Here is a 24,482-nt window from a genome sequence, read left to right as displayed (position 1 = left end):
AGCAACGCCACCGTGGTCAGGCCGTGTGTCACACACTATGGGCCGGGGTGTGCTGCTGCCGCTGCTCTGCCCCCTTCCTAGCGCCGTAGTGTGGCGGACGTTCCCGGCGTCCTCCTCTGTCCCCAGACCCCCTTCCCTCGCGTTCCTCTCCCGCCGCCAGACGCGCTCTTCAGCCACACCCCTGTCTGCTCCCTCACCTCCATGGCAACCCCGGCTGAACGTCCCGCCCCCTATCCTGACGTCAGCCGCGACCGCTCCACACAGTCCAAATAAATAAATAACCAGAAGGATTCTGCCTTCTGATTGGACAACGCTTGCGAACGTCGCCGTTCTCTTGGTCCCCGAGGCTGCCAATCGCCGCCGACGTCACGCAGCCACTAGGTTAGGCTGCGCCCGCTGTTTGTGAATGGGCGTGATCGAAGCCGCGGCCTCCGTCACGTGATCGCGTTTTAATGTTTACATTCGAGGCGGGTGAGGGGGGAATCCTTTCGCCAGACGGGGGCCCGTTTCGGTTTCATTTCCCGGGAGGAGGAGGAGAGGGGACGGCCGGCCAGCGGCGCTCATGCTGCGGTCCAACCACTGACGAGAGGAGACAGAGGCCTGGAGGGACCGCCTTATCCGCAGCCAGTGACCAGGGCATCGCGCCGAGCAACATGGAGGAGCTGGTGGTGGAGGTGCGGGGCTCCAATGGAGCCTTCTACAAGGTGAGGCCTGTGCATCCCCGGAAGAGCGCGTTCTCCATGGCCAGGGATGGAAGGAGAGTGCAGCTCCAGGCCCGGCTTGAATGACAGGGACACAGGCCTGGAGCTGCACATAATGACTTGCAAACTTCCCCTCCCTCCATTCATATTACATTTCATCAGTGCCATCCTCCACCTGCTGCCTGGCATGAGGGCACTGATCCCCATCCTCCTCCTCCTGCAGCTGCAGCAGCATCCCCCCCCCCCCTGTCACCTCCAATCTTCTCTCAGCTATCACCTAAGATGTAGCCCTCCCCCTTCTAGGATGTCCACATATATCATGTCATCTCCATACTGGGCAGGGCATGTTTTCTATAGAATTTTACTTAACCTATTTAACCCATTCATAGCCACTGGCATTACCCTGGTGCCCATCCGATGGCTATATTCCATCGTTGCATCTTGTTTCTGGAATCACATATTTTATAGTAGGTTTTTCTTTTATTTTTAGATCTGTCTGATCCTGGAAAAGCAGGGTGACAGCCAATATGGCTGCCCATGCAGGCTCCATTTTTCTGGGTTTGGTTGGGCATCCCCACCGGGGACTGGGTAGTCTTCATCAGATGCCATGCTGAGGCTGGACAGCTACAAAGTTGCTGCTGGCATCAGGATTTCTAATATCCTGCACCCAATACTGCAAATTAGGACTGTTATTCAACATGTAAAAGAGGTTCCTAAGGCACCAGGGTGTGTATTACAGGTAGAAACTCCATCAGTAATGCTGTTTCGCCACCCAACCCTGCCCCTGGCACTGCCATACCAGTTTGGGAGCTCACAGGTGACCTTTAACAAGAATCTTGACAAGGTGTCCAAGAAACTAGAATGAATGAAACCAATAGATGTGAAACATGACATTCATCCCATACATGTAATTCTGTATCGTCAATTCCCCGATAGGAGTGTGTGCTGGGGAACGTGTCAGTCACTGTGTGTGAAAACTGACCCCCAAGAGCCAAGACTTAAAGGGGTTCTCCAGATCATTCTAATTGACAACCTACCCCTAAGACAGGTCATGAGTTAAAAATCAGCAGGGGTCCGATACCCAGGACCCCGGACAGCCAACTGTTTGATGACGATGCAGTGTTCGGGAGAGCGTTGCAGCCTCCTCAGTGTTTATCAAGCAGGGCACTGTCCATTTGTACACTTGGAATCGCAGCTCAGCCCATTCACTTGAATGGAACTGACCAATGAACATGGCATCACATGGTAAGCTGATCCAAGAGAGTCCCGGGTGTCAGACCCTCAAGGATCTTTAAAGAGGACCTTTTACCACCTCAACCAATTCTAGTTCTTACCATCTGTTAATAGGCTTCGCTTCCTGACTCCAGCGCAGTTGGAATTATTTCTCTAGCCCACTCTGATCCTGAGCAACAAGCACAGTCAGTTCTGGTGCCTGATGTCCAATGTAAGCTCTGTAACGTCAGAGGGCGGTGTCAGGTGGGGGTGTGATGCAGAGCTCCAATCAGAGGCAGCCAGTGTCAGAGCTCACAATCACACCCCTTGTCTGACTCCGCCCTCCTGACAGTACAGAGCCTAAATTGCATATCGGACAGCACCAATATTTTGGGAACAGAGGGGGCTAGAGAAAAAATTCCAACTGTGCCGAAATCAGGGAAGCAGCACCTATAAAATGATGTAAAGAACTGGAGTCGGGGAAAGGTCCTCTTTAATTAAGGTTCAAGTACGGTTAGGTCATTGATTAAGAAGTTTTAAGAAAACTTCTTTTAAGGGGTTGTTCAGCATTACAAAACAAATGGCTCATCTCCTAAATCAGTGCTACAGATATCTACAGACTATATGCGGCATTGCACCTGCCAACAAATGTAGCAGCCAGATTCTTCTAATCCTGAACAACCCCTTTAAGTCATCAGAAGCATCTGCTGATGGAATACATGTTAACATATAATAAACGACACGCTTTTTGGCGGCTCCTTATCTATCACATGCTGTCCACAGATCACTCAAGTCCACTTAAAATAACATTTCCAGTAACCTCAGCCATCAGTACATTCAAGACCTTGAACTGTCCTTTGTCAGGTTAGAAATAATGCAAGTCCATCTGTCTCTGGGAAAGTACAGTGACAACAGATATGACTATTGTTATAGTTACAACACGAGTTGTCAGCCAGTTTATCTGTAGCTGGTAATGCAGTGGGATCTGTAATAGTAGCTACAGTGCTTGTCCTGCCACTGTCCTAGAAACATCTAAATAGAGATTCTTAAAGCTTGACAGAAGGGTAAAGTTTGGAGATGGTAACCCTTTTATCATATGCCGATTAGGTATATCGATGGTATAAGGGGTACAGAGTAAAAAGGTGCTTTTGCTGTGGCCAACTTATAGAGGATCCTTTCTGTCCTACACATGCGGTTTTATATACCGCTTGAAATCCCCGCCGTGACTCCGTGCTGTTCTCTTTATCATTGGGGTCCAAATAGTTCTGGGCAATTAATTTAAAAAAAACCGAAAATCAGCTCAGTTAAAGAGGACCTTTCACTTCCTGGGGCACATGCGGTGTAATATACAGCTATACGCCGTCAGAAGGGCGTTTATGACACATGCGGTTTGATACACGGCTAGAAAGCAGACAGTGGATGAATTCAACGGCTTTCCCGTTCTGTGGCCCCGGTGAAGGGCTATTGGTGCTGGTACCGTATCTCTTCACTGTCAGATGGGCGTTTATGACAGTCAGTCAGGAACGCCCTTCCTCACAGTAGTGTCTATTGCTCTGTACTATGAGAGGGGGCATTGCTTACCGCCCAGTGATGACACCTCACCGCTCTCACAGTACAGCGCTATAGACGCCGCTGTTGAGAAGGACGTTCCTGACTGACTGTCATAAACGCCCATCTGACAGTGAAGAGATACAGTACCAGCACCAATAGCCCTTCACCGGGGCCACAGAACGGGAAAGCCGTTGAATTCATCCACTGTCTGCTTTCTAGCCGTGTATCAAACCGCATGTGCCCCAGGAGGTGAAAGGTCTTCTTTAAACGTGAAATTTGCTCACATTGATTATTTCAGTTATTTTGCACCCGTGCCATCCTGTCTCTCGCTGCCATTGGATCGAGGACATGTACACTATCCAGTCAGGATTGTTAATGTGCGAATAACCAGTGCCAAAATTCAACCTGGCATGGCATGTAGGAAAGGGAGTGTCCTAAAATAATCATAATCAAGGTAAAATGTTCAATTAATTGGGATTTTGATTTCGATCATAACTGTCCAGCCCTAGGTCCATGCGGTTAGATCTAGAGATCAGATACCTTGTGATAGGTTAGAAATGTGGCTACTGGGAAAACCTTTTGAGAGCCGCTGCACTGTATCCTAACTTGTGTTGGTGTCACTAGTACTCTGAGAGCACAAGGGTGATCTTCTATAGGTCTGATGAACATCTTCCCACCTCCATAGTCTGATACATTTATTTCTACCTAGGGCTCTACGGCTCTCCAAGGGTACACATACACCGAACGTTCACTGAGTGATACAACTTTTTTCCATCTTCAGGTCAGACAAATGTTAAGAACTCAAAGTCAAAGGTGTCTTCCCTCAAAGACAACGTATCTCCTATCCACAGGGTAGGAAATAAATAGTATCGTGTTGGGGGTTCACTAGGGTCTCCATTGTACATCCATCTATCGCAGACAGTGATGGTTTATGCTTATCTATCTGACTTCTGGAGATACCCAAGCATAGAAATGATTGAATGGCTGCGTTCCTCAGTCAGAGAGGGGAACATGGGACGGTACCTCCATTATCATTATCTTGATCAGACTTTTTTTTATTGTATAACTTTTCCTGCTGCTACTATAATTTCTTATACGGTTTACCAGGACTTAGATATTGCTGACCAATCCTTTCTATAGATCGTCATGATCAGATCAGTGATCAGAATGGGAACTGAGCTGCAGTAACCTGGAATGGCGACTACACAGAGGATTTTGTCTAAGAATACGACATCAATAAGTCTACAAGTCCTGGAAAACTCTTTTAGGCCAGGGCCCCATGTGGCGTAAACGCCGTAGCATAAAAACGCAATGTTTTACAGTCGCTGCAGAGTGGACTGCGATTTCCAAACCATCACGGTTTTGGAAATCGGAGCATGTCAGTTATACCTACGGAAACGCTGGCGATTTCCCTATAGGTATAATTGCAGCAGAAATTCCGCAGAGGAAACCTCCGCAGACTTTCTGTGCAAAGCGCAATGGGAAAAACTGAGATGCGTTAGTGCCGCAGTTTTTCCCGCAGTGCTTTTTTGCTGTGACCCTCTACGTGGGGATTTAGCCTTAGTGTTACCATTTTTACATCAAAAGAGAACCTCGTCGTGCTATGTGTAAGGTCAATATCTAACCCAAGCGCATCAGATTTCCTGTGTGTACATGGTTTTAGTTGCCTACTGAGGTACAGCGTGGCAAACAAGCCATGTCACATCACGCAGCAAGCTGACGCGGTTCTCCCTGGACTTCAGTTAGCTGATGCCAGGTTCACTCTAACATTCGTCTCTCCGTCGTTCAGATCTGCCCGTCTGCTAAAAAGTGGTTTCAGTCTAAAAACGCCAACGTTCAGATTGTAGATGGCATCTGTGGCAGAGACTCCCAGTGCAGATGTGAACCTGGTCTGATCTGTGGGGGTCTTGGTTGTCAGACTCTAGCCAATCTAATCTACATGATCTATCCTAAGTTTTGGGTTTTGCTTGCTTTTCTGGTTGCAGTAATGAGTATCACATTTTACAATGAATTTCAGTAGCACGTTGTTCCTCTACTAATAAACCAGAGGTTTCCACTTTGCTGCTCATTATCTTACAGATGAAAATTCATTGTAAAATGTGCTAGACATTGCTGCAATTAGAGGGAGCCTGTCACCAGAACCTCGCATATTAACCCAGCCCCACAGGTAGATAGGTTAGAGCGGGTTCACACCTGCGCCCGGTCTCCGCTTTGTGGGTTTCCATCTTCTGCCCGAGAAACTGGACAGGAGATGGAATCCTGGAAATCAGTGTCCGCCCGTGAGCGTCTTCTGCCTCTCCGCAGCTAAACCGTTTTTTTTTAACCGGACACGACGTCCTGTGTGTCCGTCTTTGTGTTCGGTTAAAAAAAAAAAAACGGTTTAGCTGCGGAGAGGCAGAAGACACTCACGGGTCACTTTGCAAACCTATTCAAGTGAATGGGTCTGAAAACTGACTGATAGTTTCCATCTCCTGTCCAGTTTCTCGGGCAGAAGACGGAAACCTGCAAAGCAGAGACCGGGCGCAGGTGTGAACACGCCCTTAGGGCACCTAAATCAAACATGGTTCCTTCCCTTGTGAATCACTACCTCCTTTGCTGCGATATTGCTGTTTTTGTCAATGTTCGGATAAGGTTTATGGAGCAATGAGGATATTGTCATTGTTCCAGAGAGTTAAGCAGCAATGCCTTTATTGCTCCAAAGAGTTCATTTGCATATTGATAAAAAATAGCCATATTTTGGCAATGGAGGTTCACAAAGTTAAAAACACGTTTTGATTCAGATGATCCTAACCGTATCTATGTGCAGGGCTGTGTAGATACACTGGGTTCTGGTGCCTGACTCTCTAAAGGACTTGTATATTCATAACCTTTATTTAGGATAAGTCTTCAGTTTGTGATCAGTGGGGTCTGACAACCAGGACCCCCACAGATCAGGGGATTGAAGAGGTCGCAGCATTGGGGTAGCTCCATTCACTGAAAACGCAACAAAATCTGCAACAAAAAAAGCTCAGGCTAAGGCCCCACATGTGGTTAGGGGAACGGGATTGCTGAAAACAGATGTGAACCGGGCCTTAAATGGGGTCTATCGGTTGTTGTTGTTTTTTTTTTACCTGATAAATAAATCAGGCTTTTAGGACTTTTTGTCCAGCGTTTTCTGTCAATCATTGCGACAGAGACTCTTGATGCAGATGTGAATATAGCCATTTGATATCATGTAATTGGATACATAGTTTGTTGTGTATATATATATATATATATATATATATATATATATCCATCACTGGCTTTTTCCTGACTTTGAGGGTCTTTACTATTTCTGTCTGAACATGACCGTTGGCCATTTATGAAGCAGTCGAGCTTTATCTATGTCTTTAGGTAGAAAGAAGCAAAATTCTCTTTACCTATTTGAGATCTAAATTAGTTAGAATTATTTTCAATTAGCTAGCCTTAAAGGGGTTGTCCAAGACTTTCTATTGGTGGATCAAAATCCGAGACAGTTCATTTTAAAACCTATTGATTTAATCAGGTCGTGTAAACTATCCACAGATGCGCTTTGAGCATTTCCATATGGTATCCGCTCTTTTGGGTGGAGAATAAAGTCGGACTTGCTGGGCTTCTTCTCTGTCCAGAAAAATAAGGATAGCAGACAGACAGCAACAAATCTGTTTGTTTTTTTTTTTTGTTTTTTTTCCAAGACAATGGAAGACATTTTTCCTTCTGCACATGCTCAGAATGAAGGGGGGGCATAATTGTCAAAAACACACTGACCCATTGACTAATCCGTCTTAAAAGAAGAATTCAGGCATCTGCTATATAACCGTTTGGAATCCTTTTTGGACCAATTTGGGATTTTTTATTTTCTTTTTACGGTTTGTTAGCGTATGGACACCAGATGCAAGTATGAACCTAGTGTAATTCCGCATGTTTTTCTTTGTTGGATGCATCCTTTGCTCTAGTAACCATGTTGCTGGTGGTAGATACATCAGACAGAACCTGCTGGTCAAGGAGGCGGATCCTACTTTCTCCATTATACCGCGTATTTTGCCCTTCTGTGTATCTGTCATATTAGAGATTGAACATTGAGTAAAAAGTTGTACAACCTCTATGTGTAATCTTTTACCACTACCCCACTTACTTCCACTTCTCTATACAGATCAGTAGATATTAATACTCTTCACAAAAGAATGTGTTTTGACTATTTAGGCTAGGTTCACACTTGGGGCGGGGTGAGGATGTGAACATAAATAAGACAGATTCCATCTGCAACACAATGTATTACTACTGTTCACATAGAAAAGTAAAAAGCTGTGAAAAGGGCAAGAAAGCTTACAAATAAATATAGCTGTCTGAAAATCAGAACTGATACTTAAAGGGGTTGTCCAAATCTGAACAGTGATGGCCTAACCTTGGGATCGGTATCAGACCAGTGCATGTCCAACACCCACCCACCTTACCCACCCACAGTGTATGGACCTGGAAGAGGGGGATCCTCACAAGGTCTTGCATTGGCCACTCCATATGTAGTGGGAAATGGAATTCTGAGTTATCGATGGAACTCTAAGAGGCTCCAGAACTCTACACATAGCTACGACTATAAAGTAGACACATATAGGTAGAAGGACTCTGCCGAGTGTCGTGGCCCCTTTCATAAGCTCATTGGAATAGTTTCAGAGCGTCAGACCCCGGCCGGTCTGATACTGATGACCTATCCTGATCCTGGAAAACCCCATTTGCGCAATTTCTTATACAGTACAGACCAAAAGTTTGGACACACCTTCTCATTCAAAGAGTTTTCTGTATTTCATTACTATGATAATTGTAGATTCACACTGAAGGCATCAAAACTATGAATTAACACATGTGGAATTATATACTTAATAAAAAAGTGTGAAACAACTGAAAATCTGTCTTATATTCTAGGTTCTTCAAAGTAGCCACCTTTTGCTTTGATTACTGCTTTGCACACTCTTGGCATTTTCTTGATGAACTTTAAGAGTTAGTCACCGGAAATGGTTTTCACTTCACAGGTGTGCCCTGTTAGGTTTAATAAGTGGGATTTCTTGCCTTATAAATGGGGTTGGGACCATCAGTTGTGTTGTGCAGAAGTCAGGTGGATACACAGCTGATAGTCCTACTGAATAGACTGTTAGAGTTTGTATTATGGCAAGAAAAAAATCAGCTAAGTAAAGAAAAACGAGTGGCCATCATTACTTTAAGAGATGAAGGTCAGTCAGTCCGAAAAATTTGGAGAACTTTGAAAGTGTCCCCAAGTGCAGTTGCAAAAACCATCAAGCGCTACAAAGAAACTGGTTCACATGAGGAAAGGAAGACCAAGAGTCACCTCTGCTGCGGAGGAGAAGTTCATCCGAGTCACCAGCCTCAGAAATCGCAGGTTACCAGCAGCTCAGATTAGAGACCAGGTCAATGCCACACAGAGGTCTAGCAGCAGACACATCTCTACAACAACTGGTAAGAGGAGACTTTGTGTAGCCGCCGGCCTTCATGGTAATATAGCTGCTAGAAAACCACTGCTAAGGACAGGCAACAAGCAGAAGAGAATTGTTTGGGCTAATGAAGACAAGGAATGGACATTAAACCAGTGGAAATTTGTGCTTGGATCTCATGAGTTCAAATTTGAGATCTTTGGTTTCAACCACCATGTCTTTGTGCGACGCAGAAAAGGTGAACGGATGGATTCTACCTGGTTGCCACCGTGAAGAATGGAGGAGGAGGTGTGATGGTGGGGGGGTGCTTTGCTGGTGACATTGTTGGGGATTTATTCAAAATTAAAGGCATACTGAACCAACATGGCTACCACAGAATCTTGCAGCAGCATGCTATTCCATCCGGTTTGCGTTTAGTTGGACCATCATTTATTTTTCAACAGGACAATGACCCCAACCACCTCCAGGCTGTGTAAGGGCTATCTGACCAAGAAGGAGAGTGATGGGGTGCTACGCCAGATGACCTGGCCTCCACAGTCACCAGAGCTGAACCCAATCGAGATGGTTTGGGGTGAGCTGGACCGCAGAGTGAAGGCAAAAAGGACAACAAGTGCTAAGCATCTCTGGCAACTCCTTTAAGATTGTTGGAAAACCATTTCCGGTGACTACCTCTTGAAGCTCATCAAGAGAATGCCAAGAGTGTGCAAAGCAGGAATCAAAGCAAAAGGTGGCTACTTTGAACAACCTAGGATATAAGACATATTTTCAGTTGTTTCACACTTTTTTATTAAGTATATAATTCCACATGTGTTAATTCATAGTTTTGATGCCTTCAGTGTGAATCTACAATTTTCATAGTCATGAAAATACAGAAAACTCTTTGAATGAGAAGGTGTGTCCAAATTTTTGGTCTGTACTGTATATACACACGTGGACAAAATTGACAAAAGTAATAATAACCAGATTACATGTTGGCAATCCACAAAGCTTCTGGGACAATGTCCTATGGACTAATGAGACAAAAAAAAAAAAAAATCATCAAATTTTTTTGGCACGTCACATCAGCTCTATGTTCACAGATGGAAAAATGAAGCATATCTTGAAAAGAACACTTTCCCTACTGTGAAACATGGAGGAGGCTCTGTTATGTTCTGGGGCTGCTTTGCTGCATCTGGCACAGGGTGTCTTGAATCTGTGCAGGGTACAATGAAATCTTAAGACTATCAGGTGATTCTAGAGAGAAATGTGCTGCCCAGTGTCAGAAACCTTGGTCTCAGTCACAGGTCATGGGTCTTGTAACAGGATTATGACCCAAAGCGCACAGCTAAAAACACCCAAGAATGGCTAAGAGGAAAACATTGGCCTTCTATGAGCCCCGACCTAAATCCTATTGAGCATCTTTGGATGGAGCTGAAACATGCTGTCTGGGAAAGGCACAACTGGAGCAGTTTGCTCATGAGAGTGGCCTAAAATACCTGCTGAGGTGCAGAAGTCTCATTGAGTTAAGGGAACCATCATTTCTGTCCAGGCCTGTTTCATGAGTTTTATTTTCCAAAAAATTCTGTTGAAGCGAAAAGCAATGTCTGACTTTCACTTGTTCATTTTCATAGAAGTTTTATTTATTATTACTTTTGTCTTTTCTGTGACCATTGTGGGTTTTTTTCTTTCAATAAACGAGGGGACCAACAATTTAGCAGTAGTGTTGGACATGGTTAATCCACCGTAACATTATGTGCACGTACATTATATATTTCGCTTCATTCTCTCTTATGGCTCCTTTGTCTTCTCTCTTTCAGGCGTTTGTGAAGGATGTACATGAGGATTCCATAACTGTTACCTTCGAGAATAAGTAAGTACCTGGGCTGACGGTAATTGAGGCCAGATGTACTGAGCACACAGTTCAGATCCTGTCTGCTGTATCTATATACCATTATACAGCCCTTATACAGTGAATGAGTCCGTGCATCCATTGTTACATATCCATAACTCACCATCTAAATTAAGTGAGAATGGTTTTATCACTAAGAAAACGAATAAAAGTGGAATGGCGACTTGTGAAGGTGAAGATGCCATTGTATTTGCTAGTACTTGCAGCTAAAAGCGGTGACGTAATTGCCTGGCAAATCATTCTACTACGCTGTAGCTTTCCGCCACTTTGAAAGCTAACTCATGTGTGAAGGATACACATCAGGCATAAGGTGCTGCCATTACAGGAAATAATATGTGTGCGGGGTAATATATACATAGGATCCTGGGTAGAACAGCAAGAACCTGTCAGTCAAGAAACTTCCAGTTTCCGACCATTTCTGTCTGTAGGGAGTTGTCGTTGAACAAAGGCACCTATATTGTAGTAACAGATTGCAATGTTGTCCCGATAGATAGATAGATAGAATATTATATTATTATTATTATATATGCAGTTATGCTAAATACAGTCCTTTAAATTTAAGGCAACCTTGCCCTTTCTGTCACCATATCTGAGAGCGGAATATAACAGAGCAAGAAGAGTCCTGTGAGTTATATGATTTGGAGCAGGAGCAAAGTCAGTCCTGACCGGACTCCTGGGAGAGAAGAGAGTCCTACTGACCCCGCCCACACACAATGATTGACAGCCTTCTGTGTACATCCACTGATACAGGGAAAGCTGTCAATCTCAAAGTGTGGGCGGGGTAAGCAGGACTCTCCATTTTCCTAGGAGTCCTGTCAGGATTTACTTTGCTCCTGATCCAAATCACATAAACTTCTATATCACAGAGCTCAGCTTGTCTCCCTCTCTGATATTCTGCTGTCGGATACACAGCAGAAGTCACCTGACAAGTTCACTTTTAAGTCTCTTAGGAGTTTTTTTGACTGTATAAAAAGCTTGAAGCCTCTTTTTGATGATTGATGAGATGCTGGCAGCTTTGTAGTTAAAGAGGGCCTTTCATCAGTTGGGGCACAGTTTTATATACCGCTAGAAAGCCGACAGTGCGCTGAATTCATCACACTGGCGGCTCTCACAATTTGTTCCCCAGGTGAAGAGCTATCGGTGCCGGTACTGCAGCTCTTCACCGTCAGAAGGGCATTCCTGATAGTCAGCCAGGAACGCCCTTCCTCACAGCAGCCTCTATAGCGCTCTACTGTGTGAGCGGTGAAGAAAGCCCCCTCCCTCTCCTCACAGTACTCGTCCATAGACGAGGGAGGCGTTCCTCCCCACTCTCACAGTACAACGCTATAGGCGCTGCTGTGAGGAAGGGCGTTCCTGACTGACTGTCAGGAACGCCCTTCTGACGATGAAGAGCTGACGGTACTGGCACCGATAGCTTTTCACCGGGGGCGCAGATTTTGAAATTCAGCGCACTGTCTGCTTTCTAGCGAAATATAAAACCGCATGTGCCCCAACTGATGAAAGGTGCTCTTTAATATTTACTTATGGACACCCCAAAAACAAAGCTAATCCCTTCTACCCCTCATTACTATCTTTTGAACGTTTGTATGTATGAGGCTGGTCAGCGGCTGCTAACAATTGTCTCTTTTGGTTGGCACAGGTGAGTGAACAAACTTTATAAGCAATATGTGACTATCCGCTTTTGGAAGTAGAGATGAGCCGTGCCTATAAAGAATGCTGAGCGTAGGATTATACATAGGTTTAAATGGCTGTTAATGCCATTGGGCAGGTTGTGAATCCGAGCACTGGGACTCCCTTGTTCCCCTTGGCTGTCCCTCACTTCAGACTCCACCTCGTCTCTTGTAGCTTGGGGAACAGGGTACTATTGTCCACCTCCTTTTCTGGTGACGCTGGTCCCAGTGGTCGCCCCATGACCTAGCATTTGACTAGCATTCAATAGAATAGCCAGGCATAATCCAAGTATAGTGCAGTCACCAGGCGGCACATAATGGTTACAACTCACAAGGCACATTAGGAGCTGGGGTAGTATTGTAGCCTGGGTAAGTATTTTATTCTATTATGGTAAGTAGTTTAATTATAACATGTGTGACTGAGTGCGAGGAGACTAGAGCTGTGTAGTTTGTGTATTACGTATTTGCAGGTCAGCTGTCTTGCCTATTCAATTACAAAGGACAATTGTGCTGGACTTTTATTTGCAGCTGGCAGCCAGAGCGACAGATACCATTTCATGATGTCAGATTCCCGCCGCCTTCAGGTTACAATAAGGACATAAACGAGAGCGATGAAGTTGAGGTAAGTGGAACCTCCATTGTGGTAGTTGTGCGTAGCATCTGTATCATCCCCATCCCTGTGCTGTCCTGATATATATATATATTATTCCAGTCCCAGATAATAAACTGTTCTTTTTTCCATTTATCCTTTTTAGTTTTTGAGGGTGAAAGGCGAAGATGATTTCATGGTAGGTTGTGAGGAATGCCAGTTTACTAAACAAAGCGTATTGTTTTTCCGCAGCCAATCCTTGTGCCCTGTATTGCCCACCTATATTGTGTTTTCTGTGTCTACGCTGTGTTGTGATTTTGTTTGAGCTCAAGAACATGCTTGAAAGTTCTCATTTAGGCTAAAAAGAAGCAAATTCTGTCTTCATAGGTTACATAGGGGCATGTGCGGGGATATGGTCCATATATGGCGGACGTACCTGGCTCTGCAGGCATTGTATGGGATGGTTTGGCCCTGGAAGAGTATAGTTTATACTTACAGCCAGTCCATAATTATAGACATTTTAAGCATTTACACTTATTTAGGGTTTTTCTTTTTTTACCTACTGGCAGCAGTTGAAAGAATCACGATGTAATGGCAACTATTCATATTGGCACCACTGTCTTCATACATTACCTTTTTGCTGGCATTTTCCCAAAAAAATCAGCAAAAACATGACATTACTAAGGTTAGTTGCCGACGACCGTGCTGCAACCAGCCTGCCGTAATTTAGAAACCCGGACGGCACACGGGGATATCCCCTTGTGCCACCCGTGCATGGGCCGTGCTTACATGACTCATACATGGAAGCATGGGCTGCAAAATAGGACAGGAATAGGACATGTCCTATCTGACACGGCCCGGACTGTCGACCCGCACACGGGACAGTGAAAATCATGTTCCTGTGTACGGGCCCATCTATGAAATACACGGATAAAGCACTGACCCACAGCACAGTCGTCTGCCACCAGCCTAAGGCTCTGTTCACATCCGCTGCAGACTTTTTCTTCTGCTAGTTTCAGTTTTAAGACGACGGACAAACAATTGGTTTAGGAGGTAATTTGGACCTGACAGACACTCTTTCATATTACGCTTCCCATTGGCCAATTTTCCAAGCGTATTGCTCTTGTCATTGGCCTGTGCCATTGATTGGAAATCAGGGAAAGGAAGGTCCAGCACCTACATGGATGCCAGATGTCTGGCACTAGGCATATGCACCTAGGTATAAAGCAGACACCCAGAAGGAGTGCCACAAAATTGGGGAACTGTCAGGAGGACCAGGAGCTTGTAGACAACAAGCGCCTACATTTTTTTTTTCCCAGCTAGCTTTTAAGTACGGTAAGTAACGTGGAGCAGGATTTGCACATCTATTTTAGCACAGTCCGCATGGAAGAGTCACAGAAAATTGCATGCAAAGTGCGTTCTTCTTAAATATGTATTTTCTGGCCCAATGTGATATAATCCAGATATAATGTGACAGTTCTCAGGGTTATCTGGCTTTCTATTACACTGGCTTAGTTTCCACTTACGTTACATAAAGGTAACTTTGTGCGGGGTAGTAAACCACATGGAAATATCTGTGTTGGGCACTGCAATGGAGATACAGCTAAAACAGTATACTGCCTGTGTGATTAAACGCCTAGGGCCTGACTTATCTTAATTTTTACTTACCGTATATACTCGAGTATAAGCCGAATTTTTCAGCACAGTTTTTGTGCTGAAAAAGCCCCCCTCGGCTTATACTCGAGTCAGCAATTTTTTTTTATTTATTTTTTTTTTATTTTATTTTTTTAGGAAAGTCTATGACCAGCCACAATATTTATGTATAGAATATCCCATAAAATAGTGCAAAAAAAAAAAAAAAAAGTTGTAAATCCCTCCTTTCCCTAGAATACATACAAAAGTGGAAAATGACTGTGAAACACACACACATTAGGTATCCCTGTGTCTGACAGTGCCCGGTCTACTGAATATACGGGGATCTGCAGTGCTCCTGTTCTGTCAGGATGGGGTTAATAGGAGCACTGCAGATACCCTATATTCAGCCAGACTGAATTCCAAGTGGGGGAAGAAAAAAAACAGTCCTCAAGCTCAGGGAAGGGGCAGACAGACAACCAAAACACCCCCTCCCCTTCCCCAGCACCTACTGCACCCAAAAACTCCGACCATTTTAATTTTTGAAATTTTCCAGTAGTTTTCCCAGTTTTTTGTGGTAAAATTAGGGGCCTCGGCTTATATTCGGGTCGGCTTATACTCGAGTATATACGGTAGTTTAATATTTATTAAAAAGTTCCTAAGTAAATTTTAGGAAAGATTTATAAGCAAGTTCACACAGAGTGTTTTTTTACAGGAGGGAAAAAAAATATTTTCCATAGAAGCAGATTTTTCTCCTTTAGCTAGAGGGATAGAAAAGCCCCTTGACCCAATATTTAGGCAGAAAAAAACTGCAATAGAAAAAAAAAAATTGGTGTTTTTTTTCTGCCTCCTATTTATTTTATTGACTTGCAAGGTGGAATAGGCCTGTAGATAGGCCATGATGCATCCAGTAGAGGAAAAAAAATCTGCTCCTGACTCCCATTGAAATGAATGGAGTAGTTGGGAGGCGTTTTTTGAGTTGGACTCTACTACAGAATACACTGCAAAAAATTCAGAATGAACTTGCCTGTTATCTGTTCAGTACCTGTACACAAGTGGATATTTCTGCTGCGGATGTTGCTGTTGGACCATGGCAAATCCGCAGCAAAATCCGCACTTCTGGCATGTAGAGTTTGCATATTTTACTGCTATTTTCACCCTCAAATTCAAGGAGTGAAGTTTTTGCATTGAAAAACTGCTTAATAAACTGTCATGCTGTACATTTTAATATACACGGGTATTGTACTACACCTCTGTACGTAATACGGTGTGTGCATATAGCCATAGGCTTACCTTTGTTATAAGGTTTCATTTGGGGGCCACTCACTTTACAGCCTGCGGATTTCTGTCGAGATTTTCAATGGCTGATTCGGCAGGAATCCACACCAAGATGGTGCCGGACATTTATTCCTTCAGCCTCCTACTTCGGTCTCTGCCTCCCATTGAAAGTCTTAGGTTGCACGAGATCGAGCAAAAATAGTCCTTTTATCATTTTTAAGGAGCATTTTTCACAAGGAGGAGTATGAAGTTTGCAGTAATGAAAATAAATGATCTGTAGGCCCTATCCTAATCCTAAGCAACCCCTTTAAGAGTATGGTCGTGCCTGTAAGAGTTGCACTAGGTTGGGGGATCAGGTGTCGAAATCTGTACCCAAAGTCTTATGCGTATTAATCCACCTGACGCATGGTCATACTGGGATCCAACGCCTATAGCGGTGTCATTACATCCTCCGCTCGCGGTAACCCTCTAGTATATAACTATTCCCTTCATTTTTCCTCCTTCTAGTGGGATTGATTCGGTAATATGGGAAAGCCCACATGATGGCCCAGTAACCAATCACAGCGCCTCTATTATTTTCCAAGAAGGGCTGGTAAAATGAAAGCTGTGCTGTAATTGGCTGCTATGGGCAACATGGTTTCATTTTCACTTTCTTGTGTCGCTCATGGCTTGATGCTTTTTTGTTGTAACATGCCTGTGTATTGGGCCGCGTGCACTTCATTTTATTGGGGTGTAGTGTGGTGATTTGTGTAACCGATCACGCTAAGACTTTTATCCACACATAGAAACTAATTGATACTGGTCTCATTTTAGGCCTACGTTGGAAAAAGCTAAAACCAGTAGTTGCTTTGGCGACTTAATGGGAAACCTGATAGATTTTCTAATGAATCAGTAGAGATTGGGATCTTTTAGAAAATGGATCCGTTTTAGTTGTCACGGGCCTGTTATGGAAAGAAGTCATGGTGATATTCTGAATGGAGCCTTATTGGTTGCCATAGGTGTGTTATGGATGGAAATCATAGTGTAGATAAGCTACACAGCAAAGTTTAAGCATGATTCACACTCTGCTAGAACTACAGACTAGTTTGGTACAGATCAACACTGGATGAAGTGGGTTTATCGCCATTGTTGACCAGCGTTTTGCATGGCCAGAGGATTTTTCTGATTTATGATAAGGTACAAACCTCCTCATACCGTATATACTCGAATATAAGCCGAATTGTATATATATTTATTTTTTGGGGGAGGGGGTCTATGACCAGCCACAATATCAATGTATAGAATCTCCCATAAAATAGTGCAAAAAAAAAAAAGATTAAAAAAAAAAAAATAAAGAAATAAACATTCTAAATCCCTCCTTTCCCTAGAATACATATAAAAGTAGAAAATGACTGTGAAACACATACACATTAGGTATCCCTGTGTCTGAAAGTGCCCGGTCTACTGAATATAGGGGATCTACAGTGCTACTATTCCGTGAGGAAGGGGTTAATAGGAGCACTGCAGATACCCTATATTCAGCCAGGCTGAATTCCAAGTGGGGGAAGAAAAAAACAAGTCCTCAAGCTCAGGGAAGGGGCAGACAGACAACCAAAACACCCCCTCCCCTTCCCCAGCACCCAGCAACTACTGCACCCAAAAACTACGACCATTTTAATTTTTGAAATTTTCCAGTAGCTGCTGCATTTTCCCCCCCTAGGCTTATACTCGAGTCAATAAGTTTTCACAGTTTTTTGTGGTAAAATTAGGGGCCTCGGCTTATATTCGGTCGGCTTATACTCAAGTATATACAGTAAATCCTTCAGAAGGACGTGTTCCTACACTGACATCTAAGCACTCGTTCACACGGGGCAAGAGGGGGCGGATTTTCACGCCGAATCCACTTCAAATTCCACCCCCTCACAATAGAGGTCTATGTACACCGCTAGCGTTCTCTTTTGCAATATTGATGTGTTCCCGCTCGCGCAAAAAGGAAGCGAGCTGCCCTTTTTTCAGGCAGATTCCACGGCGTTCGTCTCTTGACCTCACCCTCTAGACTAGGCCCATTTGTTTGGGCCTACTCCGGAGCGGGAAGCCGTGGCAGGCGCATTTTGGTCCTGTTCTGATGCGGCTTGCCGCCCAAAATCAGGACACTGGCCCCGTCTGAACTAGCCCTTAGCCAGCTATGACAAAACTAGGGCAAGTGATCATAAATATGGCGGGAGTAATGGACCAACTCACCAGGGCTATTGAGTCAGTCAGCTAAACCTCTGACTTGGGCTGCATGCACGTGAACATAATGGTTTTTACTGTCTACAAAAACTGGTCCACGTTCTGCAGAAAACCACGTCTGCATCCATATGTCATGCACAATCATGGACCCGCAAAAAGACATGGTCAGACAGAAGCAGCAACTCTCAGTGATTGATTTCCTATGAAAGTAAATCTGTAACAAGCTATGGATCGATTTCTGCAATTCCAATACATGTATCAGTAATTTAGAGCAATTGATCATTTTAGTGTGGAGTCTGTGACCTTTTTTTCGGACCCCACCCAAGCACACCATCTCCTCGCCCCCTTTCCAGAAAGTAGCAAGGGTAGAGTGAAAACAAGCGCAAAAGCCATCTCTAAAGTCACAAACCCGAGGTTTGCAACTTATTTTATGCTCCAAAAGTAACCTAATATAACGTGACTACAGATGCCACATAATATGATGGTTAATGCGTTCAGTATGTTGATCTAAATTTTGCAACATGGGTAGTCCAGAGTTAGAAAGGTGGGGAAAGAAGGTGTCTAATATTTATAGAATATATATTTATTACTTATGTATATTAGCTTATTGATAATAAGAGTCAGCATCTATTGTGTTTCACCTGAATACGTAGACACAATAGTATACAGAGCTGAAGTAAACCAATAAGGACTAAATGACAGACAGGGGTGAACCTACCCCTTTCACCACCCAAGGCGAACTACAGAAAGCACCCCCCCCAGGAGGGGGCGTGGCTCTGCGAAGGGGGGCGGGGCTTAGCGCCGTTCGCAGGCAGAGAGCAGGCACGGAGAGGACCTGCTCTCTGCCTGAGCGTGAGGGGAAGCTGCTGGAGCAGCGCTGCTCCAGTGGCCTCCCCAAATCACCGCTCTGTGCTAAGCCAGTCCAGGACAGCTTGTCCTGGACTGGCTTAGGTAAGCAAAAATGCCGCCCACCCTGGGGCCCTGACATAGCGCCGCCTGAAGCGGTCGCTTCAGGTCGCCTCATGGGAGGTGCGGCGCTGATGACAGACAAGAAGCTAGTCCCTGGCAGCCTGCTTGCCGCTTCTTTTTTTCCGGGAACCGGAACAAATGGCTCCCGGAAAAAAGAACTGACCGGCTCCTATTGATGTCAATGAGAGCCGTCTTTTTGGTCAGGATTTTGAGGCCGTATCCGCCGTGTGAACTTACTTTAATAGAGACAATGAGAGTCCGGTCACCGCACTCACACACAGTGAATGACAGCTTTCCCTGTATCGGTTTATGGGTTCACAGAGTTCGGCTTCTTGCCCTATGTGTGAGTGCAGTTTTGTTAAAGGGGTTGTCCAGGATATACAGTTTTCAGCAAGCGAGCTGGGGAAGATGAGGATAAAAAAAAACAAAAAAAAAACATATTGTTCTCTCCCCATGCTCTCGTGTCCCCCACCACGATCTGGTCCTGCAGCTCCCATTGCTTCTTCCGGCGGAAGACCTCCGTCTTAGGGTTCGGTCGCATGGGGGGGCGGATTTTGGCACCGAGAGTGATGCGGGGAGCCACGTCACTCTCGGGTCAAAACCTGCCTGCCTCGACCGTTGCGGTCGCGGCTTTCCGCTTGGAGTCGGCTGAAATGAATGAGCCAACATCGGAGGTTGCTGCCGCAAGGCCGAAGCCGCGGCTCAGCAAGCCACGGAAGCCGGCCGAAGAAAGCCGCCAATAGCGGAAAAAAGAATGCTAGTGGTCTCCACAGACCACCATTGTATGGAGGCGGATTTTGAGGCGAAATCCACTGTCAAAATCCGCCTCCTTGCCCCTGTGTGAACTAGCCCTTACATGACTGTTGAGACTTAAGGGTCCATTCACACGAAGGAAAATGGCGTTGTATTTGGTACTGAATTTTCCACGCTGAAAAAAAAGCCTCCCATTGACTTCAATGGGTGCCACTAGCTTTTTTTTTCCACTATCGGAATTTTCCACGCCCTATTAGGAGTTGAACCAGGATGTCACTCATATATGTCACCTGTGACATCCCGTGTCCTATCCTGAGACCGTTGATTGGCGTAAGCGGTCATGGGCGTTAAGGACTTTCACTGGGAGCAGCAGGACGGGATTGTGCTGGAAGACACCAGAGCATCAATGACAGATGTGTTTTTTTTTTTTTTTTTTTTTTAAATGTAGATTGTGAGCCCCACATAGAGCTCACAATGTACATTTTTCCCTGTCAGTATGTCTTTTTGGAATATGGGATGGAAATCCATGCAAACACGGGGAGAACATACAAACTTCTTGCAGATGGGTTTTTTGCCCTTGGCGGGATTTGAACACCAGGACTCCAGCGCTGAAAGGCTGCAGTGCTAACCACTGAGCCACCGTGTGGCCCCTTGACAGATGTGTTTGGCTTTTGTTTTTTCACCTTCCCTTGCCTCCTTGCAAAAAACTTCAACTGTGATGTATTGATCACATTGTAAAAAAAATTATATTTTAATGTGTCTTTAATGTTTTTCAGGTTTATTCCAGAGCAAATGAGAAAGAGCCATGCTGCTGGTGGCTTGCTAAAGTTAGAATGATAAAGGGTGAGGTAGGAATATGTCTGCATTTTATTTTGTTATAGCTTATGCTTGAAAGCAAGGACATTTTTCTCTACTAGCCCAAAAATTATGGGAGAAAGAATCTTGTTTTAATGTCACATCTTACATTTTTGTATTTCTTTCGGCCTAGTTTTACGTAATAGAATATGCAGCTTGCGACGCCACCTATAATGAGATTGTCACCATAGAAAGGCTGCGATCTGTAAACCCCAACAAGCCAGCAACGAAAAACACATTTCACAAGGTGAAACTGGACGTTCCTGAAGACTTGCGGCAAATGTAAGTACACCCCCCAGTCTATGAATGAGTACTGTCAGGAGTAGGGAAGGCGTTCTTCACTGCTCAGCATCATCACTGGGCGGTAAAGAACGCCCCTCTCTCAATACTGTGCAATAGACGCTACTTTGAGGAGGGGCGTTCCTGCCTGACTGTCAGAAACGCCCTTCAGACACTGAGGTGCTACAGTAACGGCACAATAGCTCTTCAGGGGGGCACAGAACGAGAAACCCAATAGTGCGCCAAATTCAGCGCTCTGTCGGCTTTCTAGCGGTGTATACATCGCCTGTGCCCGAGGACGTGAAAGGTCCTCTTTGAGTAACTTAGCGCTATACATTCCTGTTCCCCCTGACGCTAGGTTCACACTAGCGTTGGGGTCTCCGTTCTCAGCTTTCCGTCTTCTGCATGCAGAAGACGGAAAGCTGCCAGACCGGGTGCGGCGGTGAGCGTTTTATGCTCTCCGCCGCGAAGCCGTTTTTTTAAAACCGGACACAGAGTACTGCATGTCCGACTCTGTGTCCGATTAAAAAAAAAACGGTTTCGCGTCGGAGAGCATAAAACGCTCACTGGCGCTCACGGCCGGACATCTTTCAAACCCATTCAAATGAATGGGCTTGAAACATGCCTGCAGGTTTCCGTCTCCTGCCTCTGTTTTGTGCAGGAAACGGAAACCTGCAGAACGGAGACCGGGCGCAGATGTGAACGAGCCCTAACACGTATAGTATCTTGCAATGTTATTGCTTGCAGTATATTTTTAGTAAAATACTGTCAAGATGGCGAATAGTCACAATAACGTAGCAATGTCTTCTGTGTGTGTGTCTTTTTCAGTATCCGGTGTCTTCTTTGCACTGACAGTCATAGTAATAGTTTAGCTGACACACTGTACGGAAATGAATCTTGGCATTATCATGAATTTTTTGTCTGCTTTTAGGTGCGCAAAAGAATCTGCTCACAAAGACTTCAAAAAGGCAGTCGGAGCATTTTCAGTCACATACGATTCAGAAAATGGCCAGCTTGTTATCTTGGTAAGCACTGCAGTTATCCTTCAGAGTCAAATCTAAGAAAAACCGTATTCTTCATTACGGTATCAGGCGCTTATTGCTTAGTTTTGTGTCCCATTCTAATGGTAGTTGGTGGATGTAGGTCAGAATAGAACAAAGAGGTAACATTGAACACTGCTTGTTTGTTTTCTGACCTGTAAATAAATATACTGAAATATTAGCATAAGACTCTTTCTATAAAATTTATAATGATCGATAGTATTATGCATCTAAGCTATGGATTGCTTTACAATCGTATGCAAGTCTGAATAGAAACAAGGTATCGCCTTTTCCCACTGTTTGAGGTATATATTGCTAAAAGGCGCTGAGATTTTCTTGCTCTTCGCTACATATACACTAGGTGTCATGTTGTTCGTGCAGGCACAATAACTTTGACAGCCGCTCTAATAGAGCATTGATCATGGCCGCTTAACTAGTTGACAGCTCAGGATACGTTTACAAGTTGCATTGAAGGCTCCATCACAATGTCTGCCTGATACTAGCATATAAAGACGTCTCGTACGTACGGCTTTTTCACTTTCATTTTGAAAACAGGAGCCACCACCGTTATAATCTGTGCACCTGTCCTTAAACAGACCAGAACAACGGGCAACCAATACCAAAGTGCGTAAAGGGGGTTTAAGAGGACCTTTCACGTCCTCATTGATGTGTGCTATTATATACTGCTAGTTCGCTGAAGTCAGCACACTGTTAGCTTTCCCGGTATGCGCACCAGCGCTGGCAATATTGAAGCCATTAATTTCTCCACACCAGTATCTCCCCACTGTCAGAAGGGAAAGCCTTACAGCCTAGCATCATCACTGGACTATAAGGAAGGCCATCATGGTACTCTTCCATAGCCCTGTACTGTGGGGGGGTGGTCGTTCCTAACAGATCAGCGATGACACTGAGCAGTAAGGCTCGCCCTTCTGACACTTGGGAGTTATCAGTTTTAAAATTTTAATGGCACAGATATCTCATTCACCGGTGTGCATATTGGGAAAGCCGACAGTTCGCTGATAGTTCATGTAGTGTATAATACCGCACATAGCTAATGACATGAAAGGTCTTTAAGTAAAGACAAAGGGGCTCCTTTTGTTTCTCCTCAGTCAGTCCCAGCGCTGTGACTGTAAGGGCTAGTTCACACGGGGGCAAAGAGGCTGATTTTGACTGGATTTCGCTTCGCCTTTACAATAGTGGTCTATGTAGACTGCTAGCAGAAAAAAAGAAGCGACATGACCTTTCTTCCGCCTGAAGAAAGCAATGGAAGTGAATGGAAGGCGAAAACCACGCGTTTTTTTTTTCGGCCCATTCACTTTACAGGAGGGGAAAACAGCCTGACTTTTTTTCCAAGCGGTTTTTACCAAAAAAATGCTCCAAAAAGAGCACCAAAAAGCGTGGCAAGGTACAAAAAAAGCTTCCTAATTAGGAAGCGTTTTTTTTCCGGTGCCAAAATAAACCACACGTAATTTACGTGTGAACTAAGGGTCCATTCACACAGAGGAAAATGGTGTGGAATTTGAGCGCTGAAAAAAAAGCCTCCCATTGATTGCTAGCAGAAAAAGGAACCCATTGAAGTCAATGGGAGGCTATTTTTTCAGTGCTGGAATTCCACACCAAATTCCTCACCATTTTCCTCTGTGTGAATGGACCCTAAGACTGATTTATACTGATATCCCAGGGTTATATACCCCACTTTTTAGCCCTCCCCTGGACTTTCCATCCGGGGTGCACACATGAATACCTAAAAACCAAGCTCAAACATAACCCAAGATAAACACATTCACTGTAAACTTGGAATCCATTTTCCATGGTTTTGGTTTAATCTTTTGGGGTTCCTTTTGTCCTATGAATATCAGTGGATCGGTTTCTGAATATTCTTGAATACTTCTTTCAGATATTCAAGTGTATACCCCAACAGCAAGCCTTGCAAAAGCTAAAAAAACTTGACCTTGGGCTTCTCTGCTTAAGTGTAGGCCGCGCTCCCATGAAACTGGCGAGCTTGTGTCATTTACCTCTTCGCTGGGGATGAACTTTCCATGCTTTTCCTTTTGGAGCACTTTTTGCATCAGTTTTGATCTTCAATGGCGTCTATTTCAGGGTACAGATGCCAGTCTAGTGCACAAAGCGCGCAGTAACCTTATGCGTTGCGTCTGCAATGGCCAGACACAAGTGATGTCTTAAATACAGCTTTTTCGTATAATCATCGTTTTATCTCCTTACAGTCCGTCAATGAAGTTACCATTAAAAGGGCGAACATGTTGAGCGACATGCATTTCCGAAGCCTCCGGACAAAACTGTCTTTAATGTTGAGGAATGAAGAAGCCAGCAAGCAGCTTGAAGTATGTAGACTGTAATGCCCTGCTTGTATTGCAGCCATTATTTCCTGCAGGTCACTGTTATGTGATTT

General features: G+C 44.5%; 1 protein-coding gene across 4 annotated transcripts in view; it reads left to right on the top strand.

The window, feature by feature from the left end:
* The first annotated feature begins 401 nt into the window (after positions 1 to 401).
* Positions 402 to 24,482, top strand: part of FMR1 (fragile X messenger ribonucleoprotein 1) — a 37,175-nt gene continuing 13,094 nt past the window's right edge. For 2 of the 4 annotated variants that reach the window (XM_075260679.1, XM_075260678.1), the window contains exons 1-8: positions 402 to 704; positions 10,705 to 10,757; positions 12,995 to 13,088; positions 13,222 to 13,254; positions 20,675 to 20,746; positions 20,887 to 21,035; positions 21,964 to 22,057; positions 24,298 to 24,414. In XM_075260679.1, the coding sequence (XP_075116780.1) occupies positions 453 to 704; positions 10,705 to 10,757; positions 12,995 to 13,088; positions 13,222 to 13,254; positions 20,675 to 20,746; positions 20,887 to 21,035; positions 21,964 to 22,057; positions 24,298 to 24,414 (864 nt within the window). In that variant the 5' untranslated portion in view covers positions 402 to 452. The remainder of the gene's footprint in view (positions 705 to 10,704; positions 10,758 to 12,994; positions 13,089 to 13,221; positions 13,255 to 20,674; positions 20,747 to 20,886; positions 21,036 to 21,963; positions 22,058 to 24,297; positions 24,415 to 24,482) is intronic. The other 2 variants (XM_075260681.1, XM_075260680.1) reach the window with 1 other exon arrangement.

This window comes from Leptodactylus fuscus, chromosome 11 (assembly GCF_031893055.1).
Source record: "Leptodactylus fuscus isolate aLepFus1 chromosome 11, aLepFus1.hap2, whole genome shotgun sequence".
Classification (NCBI taxonomy): Eukaryota; Metazoa; Chordata; class Amphibia; order Anura; family Leptodactylidae; genus Leptodactylus; species Leptodactylus fuscus.
This window is presented reverse-complemented; position numbering and strand designations above follow the sequence as displayed.